The sequence below is a fragment of the Haliotis rufescens genome, unplaced genomic scaffold (assembly GCF_023055435.1).
Source record: "Haliotis rufescens isolate VD_foot unplaced genomic scaffold, xgHalRufe1.0.p SCAF_5, whole genome shotgun sequence".
Lineage (NCBI taxonomy): Eukaryota > Metazoa > Mollusca > Gastropoda > Lepetellida > Haliotidae > Haliotis > Haliotis rufescens.
The window spans coordinates 10,517,139-10,537,820 of NW_025964223.1; the positions used below are offsets into that span (position 1 = coordinate 10,517,139).

The window sequence follows — 20,682 nt, forward strand, 5'->3', positions numbered from 1 at the left end:
TAATAATTCACATATGTGTAATTGTTTTGTATAATATACAGACGGATAGACACATTAGTTTATTTAAGTCTCACACTGAACATTATAATACAGTATTAAGACATGCCACTCTTTCTATTGTTATGAGAGACGATACAGTTATGTACAAGAATTACTAAAAGTGTTTGTTTGTTTGTTTGTTGTTTAGACCTATTCTCTACTAAAAGTGAGACTCTGTATTGATATGACAGTATAAGTTTAAACGAACACGAGTATGTATGAAGTAAAAGGTCTTTTGTCGTCATAAGATGCATATTCTGGACTTGTTCATGGCCATTTCAACTTGCCGCCAATCACAGAGAGATGCATCCCTGTCAAAGTCAAAACTTTCTTTGCAGGTTTCGTACATACAAATACACATTTTGCCTGACATGTATCACAGTTTATTCTTATCCGAGAGTTGATTAAAACTTGGCATCACTTCCTAAAATTTAGTTAAACGGAATGCATGTACATTGGTAAGAAAATCGGGACAGTTACTCAAAACAAGCAGTGGCATCTTTCGTTCACCAGGGGGCATGGGCGGCCCAGTCGTCTGAGGTGCCGCGATTCGCGTCCCTTGGGCACGCCCTAAACCTATGATTGTGGGTTCGATCCCGTTTCGCCCCGCTTATGTTTTTACGTTTCACCGAAGTGGTAAATGTCTGACACCTGCATCACTTCGGGCTTTCCTCCCATATTAAGCTGACACGCCGTAATATAACTGGAATACTGTTAAAATCTGCGTTCAACCCAACTCACTCACTCATTCATTTCGTTCACCAACAAGACCCTGTACGAAACTGACGTTTGTATGACTCTTGGGCAAATAAAAACCCACAACAAATAGTGCTGGCGAAACGGGAAGATATACTGTTTCTTAAATGTGTTTAAAATGCAACGAAGCAGTAAACGCGGGCATGTAATACACTTCCTTGTCTGTCCCCTAACAAAGCGAGTCAGAAAGCAAACAAGACGCCACACATTTTCCCTGGTGATGACGAGGATGGGCCTCACGGACTTCATTGTACAAGTCTAAATCGAGAATGCATAAATAGTATTATGTTTATGAGATAAAAGACGAAGAAATATTTCTTAATTATTAGACTGTAGCTAATGCATATGATGACATGAAGTATTCAATGTTTCTCGGGTAAACTCTGACCGCAATTTTGTCGGTGATTGCAAGCATATCAAATTACACAGTTCAGTAAAGAGTAACATACTGATACAGCGAAAATGACGAAAACTCAAATGATAGTGACGTTTTGTACTAGGTTTCTTAATTGTTGAAAATAAAGCTTTGGATGATCTCTTCACTACTCTTGCATTTTGTTTATGCATAAGGTATTCAGCGTTATCATTCCTGATCATTTCGTTTTCTTAAAGCCTCGAGAAGATCTGGTATCATCACTAATTGATGCATAAACACATGTACATGATGTTGTCGGAATTGTACAATGGTTTTAAGTAGATATCTAGAAATGGGGGCAAGGGTGGCCCAGGTGTCTAAGGAGCCGCGATTCGCTGTACAGAGTTGCGTCCCTTGGGCACGCCAGAAACCTATTATTGTGGGTTCGAATCCCGGTTTGCCCCGATTATGTTTCTAGGTTTGTCAGCACCACGCCCGTGCTCGTGGGTTTCACCGAAGTGGTAAACGTCTTCGACCTGCATCACTTCGGGCTTTCCTCCCACATTAAGCTGACACGCCGTGATATAACTTGAATACTGTTAAAAGCGGCGTTAAATCCAACTCACTCACTCACTCACTCATAGAAATGAATTTATTATTACCATGAAGGTGTTCTCATTCGTTCCTGATCTATCCAAACATACACATGCAAAGCTTCCTGTTTAGTTCAAGGTATATCTCGCTGTGACAGGCTGCAAGTTTAGATGGCCACGAAGTCCAGAGTGATACCATCAGCCTGGTGTGTCGCCTCACAGCAGGTTCAACAATGCAGCGTTCCGCATAACATGACATGAGCACCTGCATGTTTAGGTTGACTGCGCGCAGTAAGGTAATTTAAACTATTGTACTACCCTGCGTTCATGCTGTCAGAGATCATTCCATTTATCTGTTAACTCATCCGTCCACCAGACCTTTTTAACCCTTCTACGTCTATTATCAGGAGCTGAGGGTATTGTGATCTTCTTGTGACGTAGCTTTTTACTCATTTGTGCCTTCACGACGATACAGATACTATCTCTCAAAACCTGCATAGTCTCATGAGACCTCATGGGCTGCTCGGGAATACGTGTGAGGTCATATGATGGACTCTGTTGTATAATCAGTATTACATGACTCAAACCTTTGCTTAACATGTCAACATGGAATGATCAGGGACCAAGCGTGGATCCACGCCACAGCTACCACAAACTCTGCTGACAATCTCACTTGCACGCACTACCTTAAACGTTTCATAACACTGCAGATCTTCGTGGGGAATTATGTAAAAGTCAACCACAGGTGAGGCACGTGTAGAAATGGAAGTAATTCATTTGGCGTACAATTTCTGCTGTATAGGACGCACATATTTGTTTTAACTAAAGAAATCAGATAAAATATCACGATACCTGTTTCTAGTAAAATCAACCACATCTCTCTCACCTGAACAATCTATACCTTCAATATAATTCGACATATTCCAATTCTACATATTGTGACACTACCAGTCTTTTGAAATTCATAAATGTTAAACAACAATGAATCAAGAAAATCATAGATATCAACACGTCTCCTTGAGTTTTCTGGTGGAAGATAACATAACCCTATATTATGCTGAGACTTTGACAGTTTATCTGTAAGGGACATCCGAGTATACTATCGTACGTTTTATCTCAAACATGAAAATCATATGTATGTAACAAAGAGTCTTAAATGAGAAAGCAGACCCCACCCGGCCCGTGCCTGGCCCGACGGTGGAGACTGGTTCATGTATGTCCCATTCCCACGTATCCAGAGACACATATGGCCTCCTCACCTGTTAGATGTGTTTCGGCGATACCGATAATGTCAAGTTCACAGTCCTGAACACATGAATATCGAATTACAGTCTGCACTCCACCCATTTACACTGAATTTCCAATTTTACCTAACTTCTGCGTCTCTCTCCATGTCGCGTCTGTTCATCTCTCCTCTCCACTCTGCGCCATTCACCACCACTTGAACGTCGCTCCACGTCACGTTGACGTCGGTGGCTCTGCTCACCATCGGCTCCCTCCTGGTTCTACACGATCCGTCGCCCCCGCACCCGTAGTCTGCTGTCCCCCACGGCGTGCACGAGGGTCCGGAGATTGTGTATTTCACGCTGCTCATCTGGTGTGTTGGAAGGGACTATGAAAACTTCCTTGAAATTATTTGAGATTGTCGGTGCTTTCTTTTTCTTTAATATTTCCAGTCTCTGCTCTTTTGTCTCACACGTTGCTATGACAACACCAGGTTTCTTCTTATTTGCTGACTGCCGTCTCTCTACCTTGGTGAATTTCACATTTTACATTTTCATACCGTCCCTAAGCACGGACGTCGCTTTGTTGGCAGTGCTCTCTCCGCTGGTTTCATGAATTTTCATGAGTACGATCTTTAAATGTGTGTCATCTGTTTCTTGCTCATTTTCAGTTGTGCACGCCTTTTCCACGTCTTTCATTCGCTGATCAAGCTCGTCGACCTGTGTTGCAATTTCTGCTCGTTTGTTGTTGATTTCTTGATGTATTTCTCTACGTAGTTTTGTTGTGAGTCTCTGTTCTAATGCGTCCAGCTTGACGTCGATAGATTTCTTGAGATCTTCAATGGCCGCCAACACAATACGCGTCTGTACATCGGCAACGCCGTTGTTTTGCAGCACAGCTCTCTGACAAAGTCTTTTCCACACATTAGTTTCTGCATGGGAGACATGTCTGTTTCTACTTCTTTGTGCTTGGGAATTAGGATGTGCGCACGGTTTACCTCTGTCTGTTTCTCTGTCTGTGGCTGAACATTGTGAATGGCCGCCATTACAACCTTCACGTCATCTGAACTATCTTTCAGGCTGTCGATTACGATTTCACCCTCCATCCCGATGAATGTGGCGATTAGTGTGCAACTCCGTTTGAATATATCATAAACGTAATTAATTTACCATCTGATCTTGTTCTTGTCTTGTATTGCCTTGAGAAAAACTGCATAAAAATTCGAGAACTGAAATTATAATAACACTGATTCTAAAGATTTCATCTTCTTTTACACATTAAGTAATTTGCTGGAAACATAGACGCCTAAATAACTTTAATAACCATTTGTAGAACCTGTCCCTTTTAAACAAAATACATGAAGGTTAAGCCTGATAAATATATGATAAAAGCCAGACACACAGATGATGAAAGCCAAATAAACAGATGTTAAAAGCCATATAAATAGATGATAAAAGCCAGATACACAGATAAAATCATGGTTATAGATATGTTTGTAATAATCAACGATTATCAAAACCAAACATATCAGCTGTACTACAATTAACAGATATGTATTTATAAAGGTTGACATCATTAAGGGTTTCAAGGAAATGCCACCCTTATTTACAGTATTCATATTTCTATATTAATACTGAATGCAACCTTACAAACATACGCATAAATTACAGCTCATTTTGGATGCAGTTGTGATAAATTCTTAATTTGAAAAGAAACAAAACATACTGGAATAGATAGAAGTCAAGGGATATGTAAACCGTATAAGTTCAGATGTAAGTGTACCGAAGACATGAAATATTTATGGAGACATTTTTTCATAACAATTAATTTACAATTAATTCACAATTTCAAACATTGTTTCAGATTCAGATCACAGTACGTTTTGGCCAAATCATCTGACATTCAAAAAATATGAAAAGGTGCACACAGAACGACAGCAACCAGGATATTACAATAGGACAGCTAGTCCTCAACCAGTTGAACTCTCTTCCTACCATTCATTGGGTTGCTGCATAGAAGTTCTAACAATGAAGACCTTATCAAACACCGGCAATTTTTCTCAGATCATTCCAAAGAGTCTCATCTCCATCCTGGTAATCCTCCACACGGAGTATGCATTCCTCTTCCACCACATTCAACAGACTCTCTGGGAGATCCTGCACCTGCACAGCGCCCACAAGTAGCACAATAATACGGTTAGGAATTAGATCCGATAAGGAGTACAGGGCTGCATCAAGAGTAAACTGTGACCACTGAGACATATCTTCAAGAAAGTCATCTGAAATCACCAGGACAGACTTCCAACTGTTAGTGATACCGCAAATGATACCGTCGGCGACAACAACCCCCGGAAGAACATCCCGATCCTTCAGGAAGAGACGTACAGGGGAATTATACAGTTCCAATGCTGGTCGCAGTTTCTGATAGACAAAAGGGATGTCAGCGTCACAATATCCGATGTAGAAGGTGAAAGCAAAATCTTTGGGTGTTAAATATTTGATTCCTAATCCAAATATTCTCATCAAAGCATTACGATATCGCATTGGATTCTTGGAGACCATGTATGATGCAGAAATGGAAGTGAATATTACCACCATAAATGTGACTGAGAGATTTAGGCTCAATTTGCCCGTACAGTAGCGATTTAGACTTTTATAATTGTTGGCCACATCAACGGTTCCCGTCATTGTGCCATTGTTCAGAATGCAAGCGAAGTTCCTGTCATACTCGTCAATCACTGGTGTATCCATCAACCAAAGAATGAAGTCTAGATTTTCACAGCTACACGAAAAGGTGTTTCCTTCGACAATAAGTTTGAGGTTGTTCTTTTCAGCTGACAAATCGAGTTTCGATCTGGTATCTTTATCCAGATATCCAATGAGGTTGAATGACAAATCGATAAGGATAAGGCGTGGATAATAAAGTGTTTCAATGGGAATGGTATCAAACTCATTATGAGAGAGATTTAGATGAACGATTGTATCTGAAAGTGGAAGTAGTTCTTTATGTTGGAGCTGATTCATTGAAACATCCAAATATTCTACAGATTTCAGAGAACTGAATATGCTGCGTGCACTAAAGGGTTCAAGGACAAAATTTAATTTGCAATTTCGTAAAGATAACCGCTTTGCGTTTGCAAATGAGTGAAAATCAAACGCATTGGCAAGCTTATTTCCTGACACATCAACATTACTCACATTTTCCAAACCCCTCACGTTCATTAAACCAAACAAGAAGTTAAAAGCAAACATTACAGATTCAAGATTGTGTGTGTTTTGAAAAACGATTTCTTTCATACTTTGGGCACCTGTCATTGAACCAGAAAACCCAAAATACACGAGGTTAGGGGGCAATATGATTGTTACTGAAATCATTCCATTTAATGTTGAAGAACTTGGAAAGTCATCATCCTGTCTTTGAAAGCTAACATCCAAATATTCAAGTTTAGAAAATCTGGACAGGAAAAAAATTGTAGCCAAATCCCCAACAATATAGTTGTCAGACACATCAAGCACTTTCACACATCCTTCAAACGGATCTCTGTAAATTGATGCAAATTCAATCAAATATAACTGGTTACTTCTCAAAGATACTTCAGTGACACATATTTGGGTCAAATAACGCATACTTTGTTTAGTTAGGACTCTATCGACAATGTCATTTTCATTTTGCATTTTGAACTTGAATGTACTATTGAACCAAATTCTATTCATATTCTGTTTTACGAAGGGATGGAGAAGATGTAAAGCATTGTGAATTCCTATTTGATTATGGGTAAGTTCCAAATGTTTTAGAAATATTAGTGGCTCTAAAACGCCATACTCGCAGTATGATAAACCTATGCAAAAGTTTAAAATCAAAACTTCAAGTTTGGTTTCATTTAAACTCTGAAATGTTTCATTTGTGAGATGTGCGGTTGAACATGTCCCTCCATACAGAAACTGTGAATCCATCTGTAACAATTTCAAATTTGCTAGTTTGGAGAATCCTGAACCAAACAAAGGAGCAGGAACTGAGTCAATATACAGACTGTGGAGGTTGACGAGAGGAAGAAACACCCAATCTGGATATGAGGACATTTCATTTTGTTCGATATTAAGAGTTTGCAAACTCATAAGGTCTTGGAAAAGTTCATCTGGGAAAGACACTTTGTCGTCTCTTAATTTGTTTCGGGCAAGAAGGAGAGTGGTAAGATTGAACAAGCCACTAAATGCCCGTGGCTCAAACTTTGACAAATGGTTCATGTTCATGTTCAGATAAATGAGCTTGTTAAATTTGTAAAATGTGTTATTTTGGACTATTGTCAGATCATTCCCACTGATATCCAGGGCTGTTATGTTTCCCGGAAGGTAGTTTGGAACCTGTTGAAGTTTTCTGCCTGTACAATCAGCAAAGATGCCTCCATATTGTTTGTCAAAATACAAGTCACAAACATGTCCACTTCCTTGGCACAGATTCACTGTCAGCAAAACAAGCAGTGCTCTCAGCATTGTGTCTGAAAGCAAAGAATGCATGACCATCACAAATCTTTAGATATAGAAATATTATAATGACACGTAAGTGACCGATCATTCTTTGGGGAAGTGTGGATCGTATGTGAAAAATAATATGGTTCCCTAAAATTTATGAAAAAAAGAATTATACTTCATTCACACTGTTGAAACAAATTAAATGGCCTGCAACAAAAATACATCTATCTTGTATTTTTGAAACACATTAATACCATTATTGGTTTTAATGTGTAGGAGTCATCCATTCTCCCACGATAGACAGTTGCAAAAGACCCAAGCAAACAGTATTGACAAGAAGTTAAGTACACCTTCTTGGTATGAAGGCGTCTCTTCCGGTTTTTTAAATACATCTGTCGTGTGTGACTTATGTAAACATTTTAATTACTTTTTTAATTACGACCTTGCTGAGATGTGCACGGTAACCCTCGCCTTATTTTGAATGCCACATACGATCGAGCGAGGCACATTTTCTCATTGATCACCAGACTGTGTAGGATATATACATTTCACTTGTAGAAACACAGCAGGGAGTCACTGAACACTTTGTTTGCTATTTAACGCCGCATTCAGCAATATTCAAGCTGTATGACGGCTCCCTGACGTTCCAATGATTGATATCATGAACATTTATCCAAATGGGATGAGATGACATGCATCCACCAAGTCAGCGAGCATGATAACCCCATCCCGTAAGACGCCTCTTACGACAAGCATAGGTTGCCAAAGACCAATTCTAACCCGGATCTTTACGGGTCTCACTGAACAGAGAAGGACCCGAACCACGTCTGAAAACAGCCCACCATAGCCTTCTAGTATAGCCTATCGTCTCAAATGACAGTCCTGTTTGGGTGGACAGGGACTGCGGGAGGTGAAGAGCAAACGGAGGGTATATCAACCGAGACGGGAGAGACACTCTTGTTGCTGATTGTAGCGCCGGTGAAACGTTGAATAGTGAGACCCGTTGAAAAGTGACCCTGGTTCATTATTCAACTATGCAAAATGTCCCCTTTTTGTTGAAAAGTAAAAATCAAAACACCCCTGTTGAACAGTACACCTGGTTAGATTTTCGACGCGTAATAATTACACTTCACATTATTACATTTAATATTTAAAACAATCATCAGGAAGTAACTCCCAAAGACCATTTTGACCAGAATACGGGTACTACATCGATCACTCACACTTACAAAATTTACAATTACACTACCTTGTTCATGTGTGATCAATTCTGAACAGAATAAGGATACGACATGGGTAACATTTCAACGTTGAATAATGATCCGTCCACACATTGGTAACTTTATATACAAAACTTACAATACAATATTTTTCCACTTAGAACAATAATACAATAGTATGCATACGACTTCGTAAACACTTTTGAAGATTACATCGAAAGGTTTTACTTTCGCGTGCATTACAAGCACGGTGGAAAATAAAACACTTTGTTCTCGATTTCAAATGTCGGTGCACAAAAGAAAACTACTTGGTATGTAATCTTGAAATAATTTCTGGGTTATTTCTTAAAACCAAAACGGGTATCGAGAGATAAAATATTACTAGCTGAAACACATCTATCCTAGGCGCATGAAGTCAATTGGGACAAAGCCAAACTTCATAAGGCGATAAAAGAAATTCTTCATTACTTATGACGTACTATATGGTACAAGTCGAAATCTGGAATTTTAAGAGTTGTCATCAGGGATCAACAAAATAATACTTAAACGCATTCAGGCGAATCACGGAGGCAATCTTTGAGTTGGAACAAGACGAATGCAAATCCATCAATGTGTGTTGTGTTTTTTATGTAAATTTGGCATTTTAACTATCAATATGTTTAAGCTAATTGTGCAAAATATTATCATGGAATTCTTTCACCTGTCAGACAATATTCATCATGTATGAGGGGCACTGTATGATATATTTACTGGCATAAAGTTCAGACAGCGTGAAAACGCGAGACGAAAGTTAAAAAACCCTTTACATATTCGTAAAGTCGATTGTACGAATCAGTCTAAAGTCAACTATACACGTGTGTCATTGATGGGGCAGGAAACGCTCACCTTTTCGCAAATACCTGGTATCATATGGTCGGAATCGTATAATAGACTCTGCTTTTAGAAGGAAACAGCCCAAAGTCAGATTTAATTAATTGGCACGCACCGAACCGACACGTACTGCAGTACACCACACAACGCCAAATATACACGTATCTGTGGTAAATTTATTTTAAAATGTGTTTATTGACCGCTATCATTGTGCTGGATTGCGTGAGTAAATGTACAATTGAATTCTAAGGATTCACTTGCTGCTTTTCAGACCAAATTTAAATTCATTTTTCCCTTATATTTGGTAGACATTAATTTTGATATTACGCCAATTCTGGTCGGGTGAATAAAGCGGAAAAAAACAATAGAAATCTCTGCATAAAGCAGAGTCTGACTATATCATGAGGATGTGTTTATGAATCACTATCAAATAGTGATGATACCAGATGTTTGCGAAAAGGTGAGCGTATCCTGCCCCACCGTTGGCACCCATCACAAACACGTGCAAAAGCAAGTCAATAGTTCACCTGAAAAAACATGGGAACATATGGTGCAAGTTAAAATAGCGAATTGCATCGGTCATCACTTTTGTCCCTGATGCTTCGAAGTTGGAAATGTCCTCCACATTTTACTTAGGCCTTGAATGTTGTAACCTTGTTCAAACAGCTTTTGAGTACTATGACGCTCTTTGAAATCTTGGTAGAAAGAGTTTGCTCTATTGTATCTCAAAAAGTGGTGAAATGTAAACACCAAGGCTGGAGCTTCTGGAATATTGCTCGACGAGTTGACGATGGAAAGTTGAAGTAATTCCTCTTGTCATACAGACTTGTGGAGAGTATTAAGGCACTTTGATTCTTTATGCAGAGATCTAAATATGAAACAGATGAGGCGGCCTCAGCGGTCTCCTTTATTTCAAGTCCAGGTGAGTAAATCAGTGAAAGGGAATTGGCTAATTGATTGTTATTGAACGACATCAGATCATGGATATATACCTTAAGCTTGAGTTAAACTTCTTGGCCAAATTACCTTGTTTTGACTTTGTCAATCCGACCAGAAAGTTCGATTCATAGGCACAAAGAAACAGATCAGCAAGTGCCCATGGAGATGCCTTCATCTTGCCCAAATGTCTTACCCCCAAATTTTACGTTATCAGTGAGGACGTCCGGCAATTCACATTTCTCAGTAAACTTCAGAAAGCATTTGCTTTCATTTTTTACTCATTCTCCTTAACCGCTGAATATAGATACGTAACTGTATCCGTGGTCACCAAGCTTTGTAACAAAAGCCCCATAGATCAAGTGAAGTTTTTCCTTACATTTGTCATGTGGGATGGTAGTGTACAAAAATGAAAAATCAAATGTTTTGACAAAATGTAACTTGGTTCTTTTCTGAAAGGTCAAAAAGGTCGAGCAAATCCTTTGAGCTTTTTGAGAATCTACATGGTATAAATTCGACTTGTCTCAAATACTTTCTGTGGCTGTAAAGAAGGTCCTTCCTTGATTGTATTAAGGATTATGGTATCTGTGAGTCGGGGATACGGTTTGTCACGGTTGTTTGGTCCATATTTGAATAACTGACGAAGGTTGTAAACACAGGGTAGCAAAGGTATTTGCTCCTTGATAGTTAGTGCCGATATGAGGCAATGCGTTCGCCAATTCAGTATAGTTGTTTGCATATCATAAACCCTACATTTCGTACACATAATTTGCACAAACATTGAACTCCAATGAGCGGATTTAACTATAAAGGAAACTCATTATTTCAGCTTTACTCTGTGAGAACATTTACTCATGAGTACATTTACTCACATACAATGAAAGACTCGAAAGAATTGTAATCAGTATTGCGAAGAAATGTTCTGTGGTGTTTTTTATTTATATCCATAATACATGGAACATATTCTTAGAGTGCAAATTTGCGCTTGTGTAAATTTTCATTTGCACCAGCTCCAGACAAGGTGCAATGTTGCACCTGGTGTCAATATAGACACAAGACGTAACACATTCATATGACACGTATATTCACGCGTTTACATTTACACATGTATGCAAATATACACACACATATAGAGAGAGATGTGCATGGGGTATAGCTTACCTGAGTATATATACTCGCTTGAGTAATTGTAAATAAATGTTTAAAATGGTTCATGCGTTTGGTACAGAGACTGGTATAGACACTACAACGGGTGTAGGCAATGTTACAGTCAATATAGATGGAGCAGAGAATGTCACAGACGCTACAACTTGAGCAGAGAACGTCACATGCTGGAGCAAGGGTACACACAATGCTATTAATTTATTAAACTATGCACGACGGAATCTAAAAAAAATACACCTATGTTAAGGATGAATGGTTATATAGTTCGCAACATCTACGCTGAAAATCGCCCTGCAATGTACACTAAAAGGGATCGATGACAACCATGGACGTGTTTGTCAGACATCATTTCCTGAGGTTTTATTGTCACGTTATATTTGTCCTCGTCGGCCTTGCTATAATATCCATCAAAGCAAAGTGCTTTCTTAATGCTATTAAGACCTAGTAACGCGGACAGCTACAATGTTGCATAAATAGTGGTTACTCAACTTTTGTGCACAAAGGTCTGTGGCCTATATGTATTGGAAATAAAATGAATGAATACAGGTTATCACGCGAGGGTGTTTGGAGATGGTAAATATCCTGATAACCTCTTTATCATATAATGTCATTCTTTAATTCTGTGCTTGAAAATCGATTTCCCTCTCTCATAAACATTACTTAAACATTGCGAGTTTTCTTGGAATCCGCGCAATATTTCTTACGTCACAGGGTAAGTGATGTGTCAGTCGGACAGTGACAGTAGCCAATACAGTTACAACAGAAATCTGTTTCTAAAGCAGTGGCGAAGCAAAATGTACGCAAATCAACATTTGCTTTTACTTGCATTTCGCGGCAATCCATCGGTCTATCCGCTAGAGTAACTGCCCTTTGTGCATCTCTATCTGCATATGACTCTAACGGATATCGTTTTTATTCATTGGTTTTATCCTTCCGAGAAACCTACCCATTATATGATAAAGACATGTTTACGTCATTACCTTTACAAATATTACAAATAATCTCTTCTTATCAGATATTATTTGTAAAAGTCCAATTCCGAGTCATGCTTGATCAACTGAACATTCCTTGGAATCGTGACCATATACAAAGAACAAACACATAATTCAAACGACCATGGGACTTCCCAATCAGTACGTGATATGGCGTACCGTCAATAGCAATAACAGCAATACAATGTGAATACCGCTTTAGAAGACAAATTTACCCTGATCCGTAAATAACAATACAAGAGTGAATAGTGTTACTCCACGTGTGTGGAGGTGTTTCTATCCGTGTGTAGCTTTGTACAACCAAGTGTCACTTACTGCTAGGATGGTAGATGGAGGAGAAGGTGATACTTCAGTCGCTGATGTCCGTGTGTGTCTCGTATCCCCGCTGGGCGACAGCCCCGCGACGCGAAGTATATAGCTAATCAGTATTGATTGAATTACTGACGATAGACATCATACACATGGCGGACAATGCTTCATTTGAATAATCCAGAACTGAAGTTTTGATTAAGGCCAGGGCCACCTTAATTCTCTTAATGAGCAACGTTAATAAAAGCCCCTGTAATATCTTCTGCAGACTCGTATGTATCTGACAACGAATAAGAAAGATAATTGTAGTGTCCTTGTATTTACGGCTGGCTGCCCTATACGGCTCAGTGAACAGCCTCACTGAACGACATACTCTGATCTCTAGAAACTATATTAACCCATACCCCGCCGTTCGATATTGCACTTTTATTACAAGGGGAGGAAGGGGCAGGATAATAGTGTAACGGAATCTAAAGTCATTTTGAGTATTTTTCCATACACAAAACAAACACACCAATAATACAAGCCATTAGGAGTACTGCCGTGAATTTATAGGTGTCAACGTTATTATTTCGGAGTATATGCTTACTCAGGTCTAGTTACTGTAAAGTGTTGGTTTCCATTCTTTTTTGCTGATCACCTATCATCGCCAATCATCTGCTTGCCTGTCTTGTTAGTTTCCACCTTTTGTTATCTTATTACTTTTGTTGTCCTTGTTTGTCCTTACTTCAGATATGTCCACAGGGATATGCACACACTATATTTATGCTGCGAAATTAATAAGTTGTGAGACTGCAATTTAGCTTTTAATTGTTGTCACATAACAAGTCGACTTATTTCATGGGAACTCAGATTGGTGATTAATAACAAGTAATCGAACCTGACCAACTGATTCAATCAGTTGCAACAAACAACCAGCTTAGGTTGCCGGGGACTTATTGTGATTTATCATCCAAAACTGGAGATATCGCTTGGATGAGATCAAGCGATATCTACACTGTAGATATCGCTGCAATGAAATTGCATCACAATGCTTTGCAAACCATTGTGACGTCACTGGTTACAATGACGTCACAATCAAATGACATCACTTATGGCTTTGCTACTGAAGCTGTTTCTAGTACTTTTTTACACTGAAGACACTGCTAATTACTGTCTACAAATTGGAAAAGTTGAAAGAATGATGTTGGATGATAAATAAAATCTCACCCTCGTGTCTTTTGATATCAAATATATCAACACTCGTTGATAAAAGTGGCAAAACTCCTCGGCAAGCCTCGGAATTTTTCCTCCTTTATCAACTCGTGTTGATATATTTAATATCAAAAGACACTCGGGTGAGATTCTCTATCTGCCATCATCAAACAACTTTCCATTGTTGTGAGAATTGATAATGTACATCAAATATACAAGAAAAAATCATGTTTTAAGCAGAACCTTTTGTGTAAAATCTGCACGATGACGCATCACCCAATGCACGCGGGAAAATACTACTCACAATTTGCTAAGGACCACCTCTTTGAAAGGTAACACGTCAAACTATGTGCGTGAAGACATATTTAATTAACAAAACTCCGTTGTCATGTGCCAAACAATGCCAAGAAACATGTGACTAAAATCAGTCACATCTCCCGTCAAAATGAGACACAAACTGAAACGTCACCAAATCACGAAACCAAATTCATTGTTCAAAAGAACAACTCTGTTGCGCGTATGTGACCCACTTGATGCGATCACAGTGTGGCACCGTCGTCTCATCTCCCCAATAAGTGTCCGGATGGCTGCCACGGGAATATTGTTCCACTCTTCAGTAAGAACATTTTCCCGAGTTCCTGTAAAGTTGCAGAATGGACAGGGCGTCGTGAGAGGGCGATCTGCAGCTCGTTCAACGTGTGTTCGATAGGGTTGAGGACTGGTCACCGAGCTGGCCACTCCATGCGGACAATTGTATCCTGTTCTAAATAGGCTCAACCTACCCTGGCACGATGAGGTCGTGCGTTATCGACCATCGACCATGAGATCCTTAGTCAGGTCCGATTGCACGAGCATACTGTCTCACGTAGATATCCAGAATGTCATCCTTGTAGCGCACACCTGTCATCGAGCCCCGCTAGGACATAGAGATCGGTTCTTCAGGCTCTAATGATCCCACCCCAAATCATGATTGAGCCCCCCCCCCCCCCCCCCCCCCCCCCCTCCCTCCATAGCAGTCATGTTCGGCTACGTTGGAATCCTAAAATCTCTCTCTTTGTGTATCCAACACACGGGCACGACGATCTATGAAATCCAGACATTATTTCGATTCATAAAGGAAAAGTACTGGAGCCGAGTCCTGATCAATTGACGTGATCTTCAGCCCAATCCAAACGTACCTGCCTATGTTGTCTGTGACATGAGGACAATTAAGCACTGTCTGAGAAGAAACGATAAAACCAATGGCGTTCCGCAGTTCATTTCTGAGTGTGGTGGCAGTCACGAAGTGATGACGTCCTGATGCAACCATCCCGCTGTGTAGTGGAATGCTGTCGACCACCTGTATGTCGCTTGTTAGCTGATCCAAAAGTTTGGTGTCGAACACACTTTGGATGACAAGAAAGGTGCCTTGCAAGGTGACGTTGTAAGGGCCCAGTTTCAAGCATCCCTTTCTATCCGCCTAACTCTTCCGTCGTCAAACAACGTATTTGACGTTAAGGGGGCATTAATACATTCAACGTTTGCAATCGGTAGTATCAAATGTTGTTGTGCTCTCTAATAATGATGTGCAACGATTCTGTCATGATACATCCAAGCACAGGTTTCCATGCACATCGCGCACATCGTGCCAATGACTGCATGCCTATGTCAGCTTATAATTGAATTGAGGTCATAAAGGGTTACTCAATCATTGTGTACCGTGATATATCAACTTTAATTTGTTATATGAGTTTTGATATCATCAAAGCTTGATCCTCAGCAAACTTTGAGTTGTATATATCACCCCTTGAGACATTGTGCAGACATCCGTGACGTACGCGTTGACACAACCTCGACTGTATTCAAATAGAATTCACATCCTGGTCACGCTAGCAATTGTATTTCCACAGCCATAGCTATGCGTTGGTGTAGAGTTACAAACAGATGAAGACAGCTGACAGATGTGTGTGTGTTGCTGCTTCTTCTAGTTCGGACTTTCAAACCGGTTATATTGTGCTAGCCCATTGATATACCATGCAGCAGTTTGACATTAGATACAATCTCACTCCATTGCACTGAGAAATCAGCTTTTGTCACAGAGCATTTGGGGTAAAGTATGCACATATGACGCATCACCCAACCACCCTTGACAAAGTCTCGACTCTATTCAAATTGAATTTTACATCCTGGTCTTCCCACAGTCACAATAAAACGTGGTGTAGAGTGATGAACAGTTGTAGATGGCACAAGCGTATTTCAATTATACATCGCGCGTGTGCTTGTACTGATGCCGGATGAATAGTGCCAGTCCACTTAGATACCATACCGCAGTTTAACATGGGTACTCCTATCAGCCACATTATACTGCTCCGAGTCAGCCAGCCTTGATGTATTACCGTAATGTAGAGCGCAAGACAGGGTAACAACATGTACACTCGGTTAACGTCTGTAAAAACGCCATACACGTGCTTGGGGTGTCATTCCTGTTTGGGCACATTCAAGGGAGGTCGATTAATCCCTGTTGAACATTATTTCTGTGAATCTTATTGGTTCTGCTTATCATACATTTTGTACAGTTATGATTCATTTATTATCATTTATTGTTTTTGAACTAGTGATGTGGCAACGCGGGGAGGTCTGTGGGGTATTGGCAGAAGTCAGCGTGCAGTGGCCTTAACGTTCAATTATTTACAGTCTGTGATTAGCAGACTATGGAACAGGTACCAACAAACCCAAAACGTTGGCGATCAACACCATTCAGGGCGTCCCAGGTCAACGACAAGAGTATTGGATCGACTCTTTCAAACCATGATCAACGAAATTGAGCCCAAACGGCAAATCAATGTGCTGCAAACGTTCACCACACTACTGGCGTACGAGTGACGGATCAGACGATAAGAAATCGTCTACGTGCATCTCATCGTAATGCTCAGCGGACACGTGTTGTGCCATCAGTTGTAAATCGTCATATTGCCAACATATGTCAATAGTGTAAACAACGTCGAACTGGTCACGTGTCGTTTTTTCAGAGTCCCGGTCCAGTTTGCACTTTTTTGATAGGCGTGCTCGTGTCTGGTGATGAGGGAATGAACGTCAAGCCAATGTCAACCTGTGACCTCGTGACAGATTTAGTGGTGGATCCGTTATGGTGTGGGGTGGCATCACAATGACTGGCTGAACCCCACTTCATATTGTGCAAGGGAGGGTCACTGGACAGTACTATCGGGACAAAATACTGCCACCCGTTGTTGTCCCGTTTGCAAGGCGTGTTGGTTGACGGTCTTTCAGAACGACAACGCCCATTGCGCACCATGCAGGAATCGTCAATGCTCACCTCCAGCAACATAACATCCATAGTATGCTATGGTCAACAATGAGCCCAGACCTTTCCCTCACTGAACACGTCTGGGACATGATAGTGAGACGTGTGCGTCAACGTCATAGGCCGCCGGCCATTTTGGCGGAACTTGGCCAGGCGCTGCAAGAGGAGTGGAACAGATTCCCTCAAATCGCCATTTGGAGACGCACATTGCTCACATTGAAACAATACAATGAAAGGATCGAAAGAATTGAAATCAACAATATGAAGAAATGTTCTTCTGATGTTAATTTTTCATTCATGTCAATAATACATGGAACATATACTTACAGTGAAAATGTGCAATTTACATTTCCACCAGCTCCAGACAAGGTGCAACTTTGCTCATGGTGTTACTATACAAACAAGAGTAAACTCGTTCACATGACACGTATACTCAGACGTGTATATTTACACAGGTGTGCAGATTTACATGTAAATATATGTTTAAAATGTCGCCTGCATTTGCTACACACTCTACAGCTGGAGCAATGATTGTTACATACACTACAGCTTGAGCAGAGACTGTTACAGACACTAAAGCTGAACACAAGACTGTTACAGACACTGAATATCTGGGGCAGAGAATGTTACATACACAACAGCTAGAGCAGAGAATGTTACATACACAACAGCTAGAGCAGAGAATGTTACAGACACTACAGCTAGAGCAGAGAATGTAACATACACAACAGCTAGAGCAGAGAATGTTACATACACAACAGCTAGAGCAGAGAGTGTTACAGACACTACAGCTGGACCAGAGAATGTTACAGACACTACAGCTGGACCAGAGAATGTAACAGACACTACAGCTGGACCAGAGAATGTAACAGACACAGTATAGCTGGAGCAGTGAATGTTACAGACACTACAACTGATGCAGAGAATGTCATAGACACCGCAGCTGAAGCAGAGAATATTACATACACTATAGCTGGAGCAGGAAATGTTACATACTCATCAGCTGTAGCAGGGCATGTTACATGCACTACTGCTGTAGGAGGGAATGTTACAGACACTATTGTTGGAATAGAGAATGTCACAGTTACAGTATAACTTAAGTAGGGGGTGTTACGGACATTGACGTTGGAGCAGCAAATGTTTCAGACACTACATCTGGAACAGAGAATGTTACAAACTTTAAATCTGGAACAGAGAATGCTACAGACACTTCAGCTGGAACAGGGAATGTTACAGACACTTCAGCTGAAACAGGAAAGGTAACAGACACTGCAACTGGAGCAGAGACTGTTACAGACACAGCATAGCTGGAGCAGTGAATGTTACAGACACTTTAACTGAGGCAGAGAATGTTACAGACACCGCGGCCGAAGCGCAGAGAATGTTACAGACGCTATAGCAGTGAGTGTTACATATACTACAGCTGGACAAGGGATTGTTACAGACACTATAGCTGTTACATATACTACAACTGGACAAGGGATTGTTACAGACACTATAGCAGGGAGTGTTACATATACTACAGCTAGACGATATATTGTTACAGACACTATAGCAGGGAGTGTTACATATACTACAGCTGGACAAGGGATTCTTACAGACACTTTAGCAGGGAGTGTTACATATACTACAGCTGGACGAGATATTGTTACAGACACTATAGCAGGGAGTGTTACATATACTACAGCTGGACAAGGGATTGTTACAGACACTATAGTCACTTCAGCTAGCTAGAGTAGACAATGTAACAGACACGGCAACTGAAGCAGGGAATCTTACATACACTATAGCTCAAGCAGAGAATGTTACAGACACTACAACTGAAGTAATGAATGCAACAGACACTAAATCTGGACAAGAAAATGTTAAAATCACAGTTTAGCTGGAAAAGAGAATGTTACAAAAAACTACAACTGAGGCAGAGAATGTTATAGACACCGCAGCTAGAGCAATGGATGTTACGGACACAATAACTGAAGCATAGCATGTTACAGACAGTATGGCTAGAGAAGAGAATGTTACACACACTACAGCTTGAGCAGGGAATGTTACAGACACCGCAGCTAGAGCGGAGAATGTTACAGTCACTTCAGCTAGAGTAGACAATGTTACAGACACAATAACTGAAGCAGGGAATCGTACATACACTATAGCTCAAGCAGAGAATGTTACAGACACTACAGCTTGAGCAGGGAATGTTACAGACAACGCAGCTTGAGCAGGGAATGTTACAGACACGCAATAATTGGAGTCAAAGAATGTACCTGCTGGAGCAAGGGTTCACATAACGCTATCAACTTTATGCATGACGGAATCTAAAAATATGCACCTACGTTAAGGATGAATGGTTTTATAGATCGCAACATCAACGCTGAAAATCACCCTGTTATGTACACTAAAAGGGACTGATGACAACCATGGACGTGTTTGTCAGACATCATTTCCTGAGGTTTTATAGACATGTTTTATTTGTCCTTGTCGGTCTGGCTTTTGTATCCATCAATGCCAAATGTTTTGCAAGAAATTTTCTCTCTAATTTCCTTCCTGCTATTCCTGCTGATAATCAATGTTGACAGCTTGATATGTTGCATAAAGATGTGTATACGTCGTTAACAATAGTATGTCCTATAAGAAAAAAAATTATTTTTCAATTACCAAATACGAGTCATACGTATATGTCAGAAACACCCGCAAGCTCGCTAACGCTGGACGAGTGTCAGGGCGTGATTTATGCGTCAAGTGGGACACTGTAAGCGAGGTTCACGGTCGAATAGCACTGGAGGATGAATATATAACATAAGATGGGCTGCTGCTCCTACTACGGTCAGTTGTAGCTGATGAGTGGACAGTTCTACGAATTGACTGACCACACGCGTAAGTACCTTTAACTTCAAAGTAAGGGCCGGCTCTCCGACAGGTAGACAACCCGAGAAAGTGAACCCGACTTCGCAGGATTTCCTATAACACAAGTTACGCCTTTTTCCTGGGCCGAATGCTTTAAAGCCTAGTTTAAACACAGACATAATTGTAAACACTTTCAGTAGTTGACAAACTAAAGGAATCAGGACGACGACGCTCAGGCGTCATGCGTCACACGACTCGAAAATATCACATGTCATTGAAGCAAGACGAATGTCATGTCATTGAAGCAAGACGAATGTCCTGTCATTGAAGCAAGGCGAATGTCATGTCATTAAAGCAAGACGAATGTCATGTCATTGAAGCAAGACGAATGTCATTTCATTGAAGCAAGACGAATG

General features: G+C 40.4%; 1 protein-coding gene across 1 annotated transcript; it reads right to left on the bottom strand.

Annotated features, from left to right (window-relative positions):
- Nucleotides 1-2,500: 2,500 nt before the first annotated feature.
- Nucleotides 2,501-13,232, bottom strand: LOC124111012 (toll-like receptor 4). Its single transcript, XM_046470542.2, has 2 exons — nt 12,934-13,232; nt 2,501-7,462 (listed from the first exon to the last, which is right to left on the bottom strand). The coding sequence occupies exon 2, from the start codon at nt 7,455-7,457 to the stop codon at nt 5,007-5,009; it is 2,451 nt and encodes an 816-aa protein (XP_046326498.2). The 5' UTR covers nt 7,458-7,462; nt 12,934-13,232; the 3' UTR covers nt 2,501-5,006.
- Between the last annotated feature and the right edge of the window lie 7,450 nt (nt 13,233-20,682).

What these genes read in the sequence shown, in the direction of transcription:
- LOC124111012 (XM_046470542.2), bottom strand. Translation starts at nt 7,457, where the DNA reads ATGCTGAGAGCACTGCTTGTTTTGCTGACAGTGAATCTGTGCCAAGGA.